Below are 13,480 nucleotides of genomic sequence, written 5' to 3'. Positions count from 1 at the left end.
ACCAGCAGCTAGTGAAACAATTTATATTTATTTGTCAGTACATTGTAGGTATGCAGGAACAAATAGGTGACAACACTCAGGAGGCCTTGTGGGGGTTTCTGTAATCTGAGTTGATTGTGACAAAGTAAGATTTGAGAGAGAACAAGTGGAAGAAGGAGGTGAATTTATATTCAGAATAATTTAATGAGCTCGACCATGTTAGTTGTAAAAATAACTTGATTTTGCTCAAATACTATTAAATAGATTTCACTGTTGAAGGAAAAAAGACTTGGCAAAGAAGGAGGCTGGGATTATATGGATTAGGAGAGTCATGTCAGTATGGAAGAGATAAAGAAATGTTTATGCAATGAGAAAACAAAAAAAAATGTCTCTGAGGAAAAGGAAATACTGACAGTGGTGAGACTCTGGAAGGACAAAGCTGAACAGAGATGTGCAGTGAAGTCTGGTAAATTGTGCAGGAAATCACTGAGGGGTTTGTGTGGAGAGCTTCAAGGAAGGGAGGTGGGAATGGCAGGAAGGGAAGAGTGGAGGTGAGGCTGGCTCAGGAAAGCAACCATCTAGGAATTAAAATAGTTACAATGAGGAAGCAGGTGTGAAGCCTGGGGAGGATGTGGAGGAAGGGAAGAATTTTACAACATTAGAGGTGGTGGCAGTTGTTTGATAGGACACCAAGTGTGCAGAACTTGAGCATAGGGTGGTGCATGGAATTTTCTACTCTTGTGAAAAAATTAATTGAAGAATAGGAAATAAGACATGAAGGGATTTTTGTTGCTGTTGTGCTGAACCATTTCTGCACTTCAAGGAGAACTTTCAAGGCTAGCTCCAGCTTACTGGAAATATCCGTTACTGCAAGAATCACATGCACACTCGCATGATGTGATGCCTCTTTCACATGGACTCACACCCCACCCCTGCTGCAGAAATCCTGGAATGTCACATGGCAGAGCTGGTTAAGGGTCTGTCAGCAGGTTCTTTGCTTCAGAATATTTTCTGAAGAGTTTTAACTGTCTCAGGTAGTTGCTTAGTACAAACAATTGGTATAGAATCTCTAATCAGAAGCAAGTGTTGCATTAACCGAAAAAAGTAAATCAGCAAAGATGGACTATCTTGTCTGATATCTCAATTTTTCTTCTGTTTTATAAGCTGTCTCCTAAAATACAGCTTTTTGAAGCTATATCTATGTACTCTACTTATCCTAAGATTCACTATTGCAGCAGCACTTGATTTTTCTACATGTGACTCGTTCACTCTGAGCTCCAGGTACCACAAACCACGAGCAGCAGGCATAGCACAGTCTGTGGCAGCTTTGTGCAGACCCTTTGTTCAGTGTTGCTGTTCCCACCTCGCTGCGCCGGGCTGCAGGGCGGGAGCTGCAGGCGCTGAGCCGCCTCGTGTCCCCGCAGGCGGCCCTGCTGAACTCGTTCCCCGCCATCTTCGACGAGCTGCTGCAGATGTTCACGGTGCAGGAGGTGGCGGAGTTCGTGCGGGGCACGCTGGGCAGCATGCCCAGCACGGTGCACATCGGCCAGTCCATGGACGTGGTGAAGCTGCAGTCCATCGCGCGCACCGTCGACAGCCGCCTCTTCTCCTTCTCAGGTGCGCCGGGGCTTGCCAGTGGCTCTGCTGTGAATGATTCCCTGCTGAATGCCACTCATGTTGGTAACTGTTTCTCTTGGCAGCAGCATTAATAAATGGATTCACTCGCTCGGTTGGTTGGAGCAGGGTGGTAATAAAGCCAACAGTGTGGGTTTGATCCCTCTTTTCCCAAAGGCGTTCACTTCAGAATTGGATTCCATGATCCTTATTTGTCCCAACTCAGAACGTTCAGTAACTCTCTTCAAAACAAATACTTCACAAGTTTCACTGTGGTAGGAAATGTTTATAAATCAAACATAGATAAATTGTAGTTACTAAAGGTTGATTAACATACATGAAAAAATTAGTTCTTTAAACTGCCAAATCTCACTTTACATTTTGAATTGCTCTTACGATGGACAGGAAGAAAACCTCCTTTCCAGCCAACTTATGCCTGGGAAGCAGGGTGGATATTCATGTGAGAAACCCACCACATTCCTTTAAAGTATCTTTAATCTTTACATTGTAACTTTAGTTTTTCTTTAGCTCAACACTTAGTAACTCTTTAATTCTTAAAATTTTACTTAAATATATTGTTGCTTATATATACTTTAAAACAGAATTTTAAAAAATCTTTAAGAACTCAGTGGAAAACAGCTGAAGATTGTGAGTGTATTTCATACACAAATGTCTGAATGAAAGAAATTATGAAGGTGAAGTGGAAGATAGAAAGCTCCAGTGGGTTTCTTTTTCCTATAGTGAGGACCTCAAGTTAGTGCACTTAAATTATTGTACTCAGTACAAGGTGAGAATGATAACACCACAGAATTTTGTTGAAACCATCCATTGTAATTGTGTAAATATTTTCTTTCCTTACATTTGTAACCATTTTCCTTCATTCAGAGTCCCGGCGCATCCTGCTGCCTGTGGTCCTTCACCACATTCACCTTCACCTACGACAGCAGAAGGAGCTGCTTATCTGCTCTGGGATCCTCAGTAGTATCTTCTCTATAATCAAGACCAGTTCTTTGGTAAATCTGCTACGTGATTTCAATTTTTTATTTGCACTTCTGATTTAGTAAAATGAAGAGTGAGACATTTTTTATAGGTTAATACAGGTTTTTCAAAGAACCTTTTGAAAACAATATTGTGCTGTCAGCAGGAGAACATCTGAAATGAAGGCCTGGCTCTGTGTGTGACTCAGAGCATCCTGATTACACAGTGTGCTTGCTGTTAGGAGGGGGGAATCACATACACCCTCACCAGCTTTGACACTGTTTAATTTTCTTCATGCAAGCCCAGAGCTTGGATGTCAGTGGAGTTTAAAAGTTCTACACAGCTCAAGGACTCGTAGTTCTGCAAGAGACAGTAACTAGCACTTTGTGGTTCACATGAAAAGAATACTCTAAAATTATCCAATCAATGAATTCCCACTTACTTCTGGAAATTGCTGCTGAGTTTCAACACCCAGCTTTGACGGTCATAATACTCTGACTTCAAATGGTAACTAGATCATGTAAAGCAATGCTCACAAAGAGGGGGTGGTGAAGTTTCCCCACCTGACTAAAGTAGGAAGCTCATGGTGCTAAATATAATTCATACCAATGTGTATTTCCAATTACAAGTCATGGTTCTGTGTGAAAGGAATGAGATGAAAGGCATCATGGAAATAAGCTAAAATAATACTGCCATGGAGTAAAGGTTCCTGAACATAATCTGCTCCTGTTGTGTTCTACACCTTTGATTATAGACTAACCTTAATGGCTGTCACCCTGAATGTTTCCATCAGAGACTGTCCAGGTAACACACACACACTCTGGCAGAACAACAGGATCTGGTACCAATGAGACTTTGGATTGTACTTCTGTGAGCCTGTTACAGAGCTCTCCATCCCAGGGAGCCTGGCATGGCTCACTCAGCAGAGCTGTCTTTACCAGTTCCATCTCTCCAGTTCCTAACTGTCTGTTTGCTCACCACTTGCTGTAGGAGGGAGATGTCGTGGAGGAGGTTGAGATGATGGTGGAGAGCCTCCTGGACGTGCTGTTACAAACTCTGCTCACAATCATGAGTAAATCGCAGTCTCAGGAGGCGGTAAGAGGGCAGCGCTGCCCGCAGTGCACAGCAGAAATCACTGTTAGTAACTAACAATCAGTTTCTATTTCCTGCTTCTCTAACCTCTGGTTCAGTCCCTCACCACCACTGGCACCTCATCATCATCTCTGCTGCATGAATGCCCAGGGCTTTGTGTCCTTCCCTTAGTAAGCCACCAACCCATTCCTTCCTCCCTGCACTAGTGAGGGCTGCAGGAAGCAGTGGAGCTCAGGAAGCTTTAGTGGATTTCCAGATTATGTTCTTATTTGACTTTGCAGCTGTGATTGAGTTATTTCTCAAGACTTGAGGTACTAGGGAACTGTCTGGGGCTTCACCCCTAAGATGGTATCTCCAAGGGCTATAATGAGTATCAGGCTGTGATGCCCAAAACTGAGAATATGACAGTGCTCTGTGGTTAAATCCCTTTACTTTACTTTACAGAGAGCTTCTGTCCTGGGTCACTGATTATTTCATGTAACTGAAACACAACATACTTTTTCAAAAGAAATTAAGAGATGCTAAGTCAAATGAGCTGTTGAGCTGGGTGGGAGAAGCTACCACTTTACCCAGGCTGCCAGCCTTAGCCACAGGGAAGAAATTTTTCTTTGACATGCAGTGGAAGAGAAGAAAAAGAACAGAATTTTGCTGTTTCAGCCTTTTTCTTTTCTGGATTTCTGCCCTTTTCTATTCTAGCCTATTTTAGCCTATTTTTGTTTGTTGGAGTCTCTAATGCAGCTTTTGCACAATGTAGGATGTTAAGCTGCTGTTCAGAACATCCTTTTTTTAGACTTGTTTTTTTAGCAAATGGCTGAAACCTCAGCAGTGCTGCTGGGGGCAGATGTGCACCAAGGTGCACTTCTCACACAAGAGAGAAGGTTGGATCTTTCCTTGTTAGCTCAGTTAACGAGATGTGCTTTGATACAGAAGGAAAAGGGACTGGCTTGCAAATGTCCAGTAATATCTCAGTTTCCTTTTACTGCTGCCATTTGACTTGCTGCTGTTTCCCACATGCCAGCCAACACAGAAGAGCACATCTTTCTTCCTAGTGAAGTTCAGCCCTGGAAAGCTTCTTGCAACAACCCATGTCAAAACTTCTGGGTAGATAATTGAGCCATTTAGAAAAACAATAAAATGGAAGGCACAATCCCTTGTATTCACTCTTCAATTTACATTTCACAGCACAGTGATACATGAATTCTTATTAGATATGGCCTAGATTTGTGCATTTTCCAAATTAGTATCTCTGTTGCAAAAAAAAAAAAAAAAAAAGAAAATAGTGTTGTGCAAGGGACTGGCAGTCAACAGACCAGTCCTGATGTTTTTGGCACGACTTTACTTGTTCTCTTGGACAGATTGCTTAACTTCTCTGTGCTTTGCTTTCAGATTTGTAAAATGGGGGAGCTCCTCTTTGGAAAACACTTTGGGATGCTGTGGTAACTGATTAGGGTGCATCTGCTCTGCAGAATTACAGAAATGTAATTGTTGCTCCTGTAGGCTTACCCAGACTGTGCTCAGGAAATCTGACTGCAGATCTGTCAGTACTGGAGCTTTGACAGCACAGAACTCGGTGCACACTAATAAGCCATATATTTACAAGCTTCCAGACACCTTCTGTAGCCCAGCCTGATCCCAAGCTGTCACTGCTTTACTGGTCAGAGTCTCTTAGTTCAAATAATTGCTGGTTTATTGGCATGAGCTGCAGTCACACCTCTGACAGACACTGTACCTGAAAAAGGTATTGTCAAAACCTGCATGCTTGGAGGGGGATTTGTTAATGTCTGCATTCATAATTTTAAATAATTTTTGTTTAGACTACAACTTTGATTAAAAGATCTTTAAAACTGGCATCTGTGGAGGAGCCTCCTGGAGGTGTATGCCTGTATTAACAGTAACTCAGGAACTGTTAGCCTGCAGTACTTTCAGTCTGTGCATGTCACCTGTCCCCTCATAGGCATTGGGGCCATTTCAGACCCCTCCCTTTATACCTTCCCCCGGGTTAAGCTTTGATCTGTGAAATTTCAGATTGTCTGAATGAAAGAGTTTCTCATTTGGTCAACAGGGAGAATATGTCTCCTGCCTTTTATCTTTGCTTCGTCAGATGTCAGACACTCACTTCCAGCACTTACTGGACAACTTCCAAAGCAAGGATGAACTGAAGGTACAAAAGGATGTGATGTTTGTAGGGTGATTCCCTCAGAATGGGAGAGCAGAGGGGAATCCCTCCAGCATCACTTGCCCTGTTAATCATTCCTATCCACTGGCTCTCTGTTCAGGGACCTGCCTGTCACTTTTACAATCACTGGTGTAGTGTTGCAAAAACACACTTAAGGCCACAGGGCACTGAATTATCTTTATAACAGCAAATAAAGTCCCAGGATAAATGTTGTTGGACATAAAGGATATTGTAATTGTTACATATAAAACACAGGCAGAGGAACAAGGCTTCTTAATCCTGTGAGTGTGAAGTCAGTTGTTGTATAGCATTTTGCTACATGTTCAGTATGCACTGGAGCTTTCTTACAAAGGGTATTGATTTTATGCCAGAAGAGAATTTCAAGTCTTTTGGGGGTTACAAATGTCTCTAGCAGATGAAATATTTTTTGGGAAAGCTGTAACCTTACCACTCCACTTGCTGCATGCTTCTTTGTGAGCATCAGCTTAAATTATGGCTCTCCATGAAAGCAGGGGTTGGTGAGGGGCACAGACCTCTGACATTTTGAAGTGGCACATCTTACATCTCATACCAGCAGAACTTCTTAACTCAGCTTCAGTGGGGAAGTGGAGGATCTCCAGCAACAGCCTGTTTAAAAAGCAGACTAATCCTACAAATAAAGACAAGCTTTTATATAAAATGATTTTGTTTAGCATGGCACTCAAATAAGCACAATAAGAACAATGTAATGTTACCTTAACAATGTTCTGTTACCTTAACAAATGAAATGGAGAAACAGTGAGAAGTCCTTTCTGGATACACTTTCAGCTTTTAAATATTTTGTGTGCATATAGAGAAGCTGAATAAATCAGGGAGATGAATTTGGGATGATAAAATTCTTATCTTTAGGTTGCAGGGTTCAGTGTATCTCAGGTTGATAGCTATGTGACATTGCTGCCTTTCTGATAACTTTGAAATTGCTCGCAGAAAAATGATTTGGTAAATTAATTCATAATTTTAATAGATATTTTTAAAGTCATCCAAACTATAGTTCTTATGTCAGACTTGTGGAAAGGTCATTGAACTAAAATTTATCTTTATGCCCAAAAGAACTGTCATATCTGATAATCTGAGTATATCTTCCAAGAGTACCACAAAGGCTGAAGATTTTATATATTACTCTATTTTCCCACCAAATATGGCTGTTATAATATTTTCCAATATTTCTTCTGGAATGGAAAGGCATTTTATTCACTTACCACTGTTCCACTTGGGACAAAATGAGGCCAAAAGTCAAGGAGCTTCTAGTGCTTTACTCTGAGCTCAGATACACCAAGATACTAATCAGACATCCTCCATTAAGGCATAATGGTAGCATGGTTTTGAAGAATCCCTGCTCTGCCAATTTCTCTTCTATTTTGATTTTGTCTGGAAGGAAAACAAAACAACAAAATCATAGTTTGCAAGGCCAACAACTTGTCACATTAGATCTTTGCTGTTGCTCTGTACAGACATGGAGGTGCAGGTAGTCAAAAATCAGAAATGTCTTCAGGTTTGGGGATTTTTTTTGGAGAGCAAACATCCAGCTGAATGTGTCTAAGAGCTCTTTGCTGCTGTGTGTTGCCAGAAATGGGGTTTTCTGTTACTATTTTAGAAAGTCTGTGTAGGAGTTTTATTGGGCTTGGGGGTGTGGTTAGTTCTCAAATTGTGACACAAGTCCAAAGAAATCTGGACAGATAAATTAATAAAATGAATGCATTAAAAAGTGATTATGAGTCCAGTATATTTGAAAATAGCTGCAAATTGACACTGGAACTCTGGGTGATAATATGAGAAGTCAGATACAATTATGCACATTGGGAAGATTTTCATCTCCCTGTAGAAGTGAAGATTTTAAAGAAGCTGGAAGTTGTATATTAGACTCAAACAAAAGGAATAAAGCCATATTCCAATGTATGTTGCTTTCATATTTCCAGGTGAATGGCCTTGCAACACAAAACTCAAGTAGAGCACACTTAGCTTACTTGTCTTTCTTGCAATCAAGAAAAGATATTCACCTGCAAGTGCTGCTGATTTTTACATATTTTTCCCTGTGTGACAGGAGTTCCTCCTGAAGATTTTCTGTGTGTTTCGGAACCTGATGAAGATGAGTGTCTTTCCTCGAGACTGGATGGTGATGAGGTTGCTCACCAGCAAGTAAGTAGAGGAGCAGGTACAAAATGTTGCCATTCTGTGGCAGTTAAACCTGGGGGCAGTGTTTTTCCTCAGACTGAGATGTGAGGATCAAGACAGGAATTCTGGATGGCTTGTCCTCATTCTGCTGCTGTTGTAACACTCTGGAGCAAACACGTGTTTGTGGCTTTGTTAAACTCCAGCAGTATTTCCAGAGACAGGAGTTAAAAGCAGAGCTGAAGGAGCAGCCCAAGGGTGAGGGGCTGAGTGACCCAGCAGCTCCAGCACACAGGGTGAGCCCAGCTCCCCACACCAAGGGCTGTGTGTGAGCCTCTCCCTCCCTTGTCAGGGAATCCCTGCCTTGAACATCTGTTTTTTCCCATGAACATCTCTCTGTAGCTGAGCAAGGAGAGGCTCTCGGGTATTCTGGGAAAGGGGGAGCAAACCCCAGCCATGACACCAAAGCATTACACAGAGTTCCTTCTCAATTCAGTTGTCATCTGCCATTTTAATGCTCCATTTTATCTCAGTTTCTTGCTTCTGCTGGGCTAAGTACTGTGCTCTTTGGATCAGCAGCAGTGTTGAACACAGCGTGGCTGGAATGATCCCCTAGTTCCCTTAGCTAAACTAGCTGTGGAATTCCCACTGACTGCATGACAGCTGGAGCATTCCCACTCTGAGGAGACACCATGGAAATGCTCCTAAAGGCTGCCTGCTCAGCTGAGCTAAATGCTCTGCAAGTCCACCCTGCTAATGAGAAGTGAAAGAAGTGGATTTCAGTAATTCAAGCATAAAGATTCAATGAAGTTCTGTAAGAAAAAAGAAATCCACCTGAAACACTGGCTCCCTCAGATGCTGCAGGTTACCTGTTCCCCTGGGCATCATTTTGCCACAAAGCTTTAGGCTGACAGTTAAATTTAGCAGTGCTGCTGGAGTATTGCTTGCATGTGAATCAGAGATGTGCTCTTCTTTTGATACTACTGTTGCCTTATCTACATGCCATTTATTAATTCCTGAATCCGTAATGTGCCTTCATTGCTTTTCACTAAGGTGTCTGTAACCACCAACAAAAAATAACACAGAATCAAAAATTAGCAAAATACTCACAAAATCTTGAGTTTAATGTGAGTGAGATAAAGGACTGTTGTACAGACAAGAACAAGGACAGATCAAACTTTCTGAGTTACTTTCCTCTGGGGAAAAAAAACCTTTCTGCTTAGAACAGGAGGAAAAGGAGTGTATTACTCCAATTCCCTGGTGGTCATATGGCCCAGCCGTGCAAAATAGACAGGATTTTAAATGCTTATGTGTAAATTCTAAAAATTACAATAGTAGTGAAAGTTCATAATCTTGTATTAATTAGTACAAATTTTTCATTAAAGCAAAGAACAGTGACTTGTGTGTAAATATCAGAGATTACACAAAGAATGCACTTCTCTGTACCTGTAGTAAAATCAGCATCATCAACCACTGTAATATGCTGTATTCCAGATTCAAATGTTCTCTTTTGTTTTCTTTTCTTTGTTTTTGGCTGCAGTATCATAGTTACAACAGTTCAATACTTGTCTTCTGCCCTGCATAAGAATTTCACAGAAACGGACTTCGATTTTAAAGTAAGAATTGATTCAGAAAATGTTCTGACATCTTTTCAAACCAGCAGGAACAAAGGAACAGGAGCTGCCCTCTGCATTAGCTGATGATATTTGCAGCATTTATTAGAGTGTCTGTCAGGAAGATGACCTAACTGATAAAGGACAGGAATGGAATCTGCTGTGGAACTGATGGGAAGTAGAACAGATACAGTGTGAGATCAAATCAGGAAAATTGAGTCCCTCATAAAGGAAACCAGTAATTCCATAAGCATGGGGCCAGTGGAGCATCTGTCTGATGGATAATGCAATGTAAACTCAGGCAATGCTTTTCCTCAAGCTGGGGCATTCATGAACTTCCTCTCCCAGAGGTCTCTCTGGCTGATGACACAAAACCTGGAGGAAAACAGTCCTAGGAGTGTTGTCCCTGTGTCTGATGTAGTTGGGGATGGGCAGCAAGTTCAGTGTTAGTAAGGAAGAGCTGCCAGGCATGCACCTAGGGACAAGGGCACACACCAAGCTGGCAAAAACCTCATCTCTCTGGGAAAACAGACCAAATTGTGGGGGTCCTATTCATGATAGAATTTTATCTCTGGGGATTCTTGGCAGATAAAACCTGTTCAACCTACAGAAGAACAATTTAAAAGTTTGATGACATCACCAAGTTTATTAATTTTTGAGCTCTGGTGCAAAGAGGAAAACCCAGTGGCATTGCTTTTGTGGGGGTTTTCATTTCAGTTCCTATCAGGGTTTAAATAATCCATTTGCCCCCTTAAGAGTTAATTTGTATCTCCATAGTAAGAGACATATTGATGAAGTTATCCCTTGATTACAAAAAGGAGTCTGTCTTTCTCCACTTCTTTAAAACTTTCTTTTGGCGTATAATGTTATAAAATTTCTTTGCTTGTCACAGGTGTGGAACTCTTATTTCAGCCTGGCAGTTTTGTTTATAAACCAGCCGAGTCTCCAACTAGAAAATGCCACCCCACCTAAGAGGAAGAAGATTCTGGATAAGTAAGGACATGTTTTGTTGGGTTGCCACCTCAAAAAAGAGCCTTATTTTCCTACCATAAGTCTCTGTGATTTGTTATGAAACCTGGGAAGTGGAAATGCCTGGGAAATGAGTAACTAGATCTCCAAATATCAAACAATCAGTTATTAGTCAAGTTGTTTGATATTCTTACATTGACATAAATGTGAATTGAATTTTTTAACAGTTTCATTATTTTTTCACATCACTGCCTTGCAAGTTTTTGTTCCCTGGGCAGCTGTGTCTCTGTTCTCTCTCAGGTATGGTGACATGAGAGTGATGATGGCCTATGAGCTCTTCAGCATGTGGCAGAACCTGGGTAAGCCCCTCTCTCTCTCACCTGACAACCAAAGCCAAAGGAAAACCCTGTTTATGTCAGATTTTAACATTTTTTTAATGTTTTGTGGCATCACAGAGTCCTTTGTTTCTCTGAAGAGAAGCACATCTACCAAAACTCTCTTCTGCACTGTATTCTAGAGGAAAATAACAAAATGTTTGCTGATAGAGATCACAAATACAGAGATCTGTATTTGTGATCTCTATCACAAAAGAATATGAGAAGGGGTGAGTCATTAAGAGACCAAAGGAGTGACACAAGTCAGATTGGATAACTTAATTATGTGGCTGCAAAATATTCACCCAGCCAAATACAAACATTTTATGTGTAGGAATGTAGGTAGGAGTTGCTATTAAAAACATTAAGATGAGAAATGTACCATGCTGATATTCAGCTGAAGGGGAGCTACCTGTAAAATGCTATGAGTAAAGGAGATTTTGTAATCTCTGAGAAAATATGTAAGAATCTGGAGTAAGAGAAGAGGGACCATATTACTGTCACAGTGTTTTCCCTAAGTGCACTTGATTCTACATTAGTTTGCTCAGTCCTGCTTTCTACAGCTAAAAGAAACAACAAAACACAAAAAAATATAAACCCAAGGCAAGCTGGACAAGGTTCAGACAACAGCCAGGAAGACTATGGAAGCAAGAAAACTGAATAAGCCTGATCTGTGTACAACTGAAATGAAACAGCCAGAACTGGTCACAGTTCAAAGGTTCTGTGTGGAAAATAGAGGGCTCTCCAAGGCAACAGAGATCCAATACCCAGAAAAACAAACTGGACAAACTCAGCTGAGAAGAGAGAATCCAGTTTTGGATGTGTAGATGCAGACATTTATCACTGGATGCTGTTCCAGATCAGGCTTTGTTGAGTTTCTCTCTGCAGCACGTGACTCAGGAGAGATTGTCAGCAAAGTGCCTCAGGTCCCTCCTGGAGAAAATCCACTTGGTCCCAGTCGAGGGCAGTTAGGAAACCAAGACAGCAGTGGGGACCAAGAGCTCTGTAGTTCCTTGAAATCAAAACATGCTCTATTAAACCACTGTTCTCACCAGCCCTTTCAAAATCTTCATGAACTGGAAGTACCCCTGGCCTCCTGTCCCCCAGTTAGTATGTTTTAGTTGGGTTACTTTGGACAGTTTGAATTCCTTTGCAAAGTACAATGCACTGACATTTTTTGCTGAAGGCCTTCACAGTGAAATTAAAAATGCTCTTAGAGACTTTGCAAGAAATGGTGTAAAGCACATACTGATTTTTCGTTCCTTTTCAGGAGAAGAATGTTTGCTTTTGTAATGCTCATGCTTACTACTGTGTAAATGTCATTATTGCAAGAGTTCAGTATTTTCTCAGTGACAGATAGCAAAAGCTTTTATTTAATTACCATTGTTTTGTGTGGTACAGGTGAGCACAAGATTCACTTCATTCCGGGAATGATTGGCCCCTTTCTGGGTGTTACACTTGTTCCACAACCAGAAGTCCGGAATATCATGATCCCAATCTTCCATGACATGATGGACTGGGAGCAGAGAAAGAATGGCAACTTCAAACAGGTGAGGGCACTTCCCAAGCTTTCCTTTCTCTCTCTGCTGTGTCCAGCTGGAAGCAAGGAGTTTGTGGGTTTTTTAAATTTGTTTCTGACCGTGAATATGTCATGTAAATATATATAAAATAAAAAATTCAAAACCTAATTCACAAGGCTCCCAAGATTGTTTAACCAGTGCATTTCCCATGAACTGGGGAAGAGGAGGGATGTGCACAGCACATCACAGATGGGGAAAAGAATTTTGCAAGTGCTGGGCTATCACTGCTCCCAGTGGTTTCACTTGGATTATTAGTCAGCCATTAAATGGGTCAGACTGAGAACCAAAAACAGGGATGTAAAGATTTAGCCAGTCTTTGTGAAAACAGTGCTCTCTGCTTCTCTGTCTTCAGTTTGCAGCTAGGAAGTGTTATTGTATAATTAAATCATTATAGCATGCCTTGAAACAGACTTTGTAGCTGTTTTTATTTTCAGAAATTGCAGCAGTTCTCTGGGAAGGGTTAAGTCCAACAAGAGCTCTGCAGTTTCTACCTGCTGTGAGCTCTGATTGCAAATCAGGGAGAGAAATCTTCATCATTGTTTCCCAGTCATGGTCAGAAAATTGCTTAGATTTTCCACTGCACACCAGATCCCTGAAGTGCAGAGCATTGCTAATGAAGGATGGGCTTGGTCTGGATCCTCAGATGACAGTGTTTCATTGTCATTGTGCTGGGGCAATACTGGGAGCCAGGATCTGCAGAGAAGTGCTCTGCAGGAGTAAATCACCATTAAATTATCATAATTCATGTGATTAGTTATTTGCACAGTCATTAAAATGCCAGATCTAATCTATCGTTCCAGGGGAACAGCAGACCTTTCCCATAACCTGATCTATTAAAGGCTGTGTGGAAAAGTATTACCAGGAGCTAGTTTTTCTTCCTCTTCAACTCCCATGATTGCTACAATTGTTATTATTTACTATTATTATTGCAATAGCATTTTGATCATAGTTCTCTTT

The 13,480-nt window shown here is 41.2% G+C and overlaps 1 protein-coding gene across 12 annotated transcripts in view; it reads left to right on the top strand.

The window, feature by feature from the left end:
- DOCK3 (dedicator of cytokinesis 3) overlaps nucleotides 1-13,480 on the top strand; it is a 187,856-nt gene that overhangs the window by 134,679 nt on the left and 39,697 nt on the right. For 11 of the 12 annotated variants that reach the window (XM_039734182.1, XM_039734176.1, XM_039734181.1 and 8 more), the window contains 9 exons: nucleotides 1,404-1,596; nucleotides 2,479-2,606; nucleotides 3,562-3,708; nucleotides 5,726-5,824; nucleotides 7,920-8,014; nucleotides 9,528-9,603; nucleotides 10,493-10,593; nucleotides 10,870-10,928; nucleotides 12,345-12,493. In XM_039734182.1, coding sequence (XP_039590116.1) covers nucleotides 1,404-1,596; nucleotides 2,479-2,606; nucleotides 3,562-3,708; nucleotides 5,726-5,824; nucleotides 7,920-8,014; nucleotides 9,528-9,603; nucleotides 10,493-10,593; nucleotides 10,870-10,928; nucleotides 12,345-12,493 — 1,047 coding nt within the window. The remainder of the gene's footprint in view (nucleotides 1-1,403; nucleotides 1,597-2,478; nucleotides 2,607-3,561; nucleotides 3,709-5,725; nucleotides 5,825-7,919; nucleotides 8,015-9,527; nucleotides 9,604-10,492; nucleotides 10,594-10,869; nucleotides 10,929-12,344; nucleotides 12,494-13,480) is intronic. The other variant, XM_039734175.1, reaches the window with a different exon arrangement.

The sequence above is a fragment of the Passer montanus genome, unplaced genomic scaffold, assembly GCF_014805655.1.
Source record: "Passer montanus isolate IOZ18808 unplaced genomic scaffold, ASM1480565v1 scaffold9, whole genome shotgun sequence".
In the NCBI taxonomy this organism is placed as follows: domain Eukaryota; kingdom Metazoa; phylum Chordata; class Aves; order Passeriformes; family Passeridae; genus Passer; species Passer montanus.
Note: the sequence above shows the minus strand (reverse complement) of the source record. Positions and strands in the feature narration are given on the sequence as shown.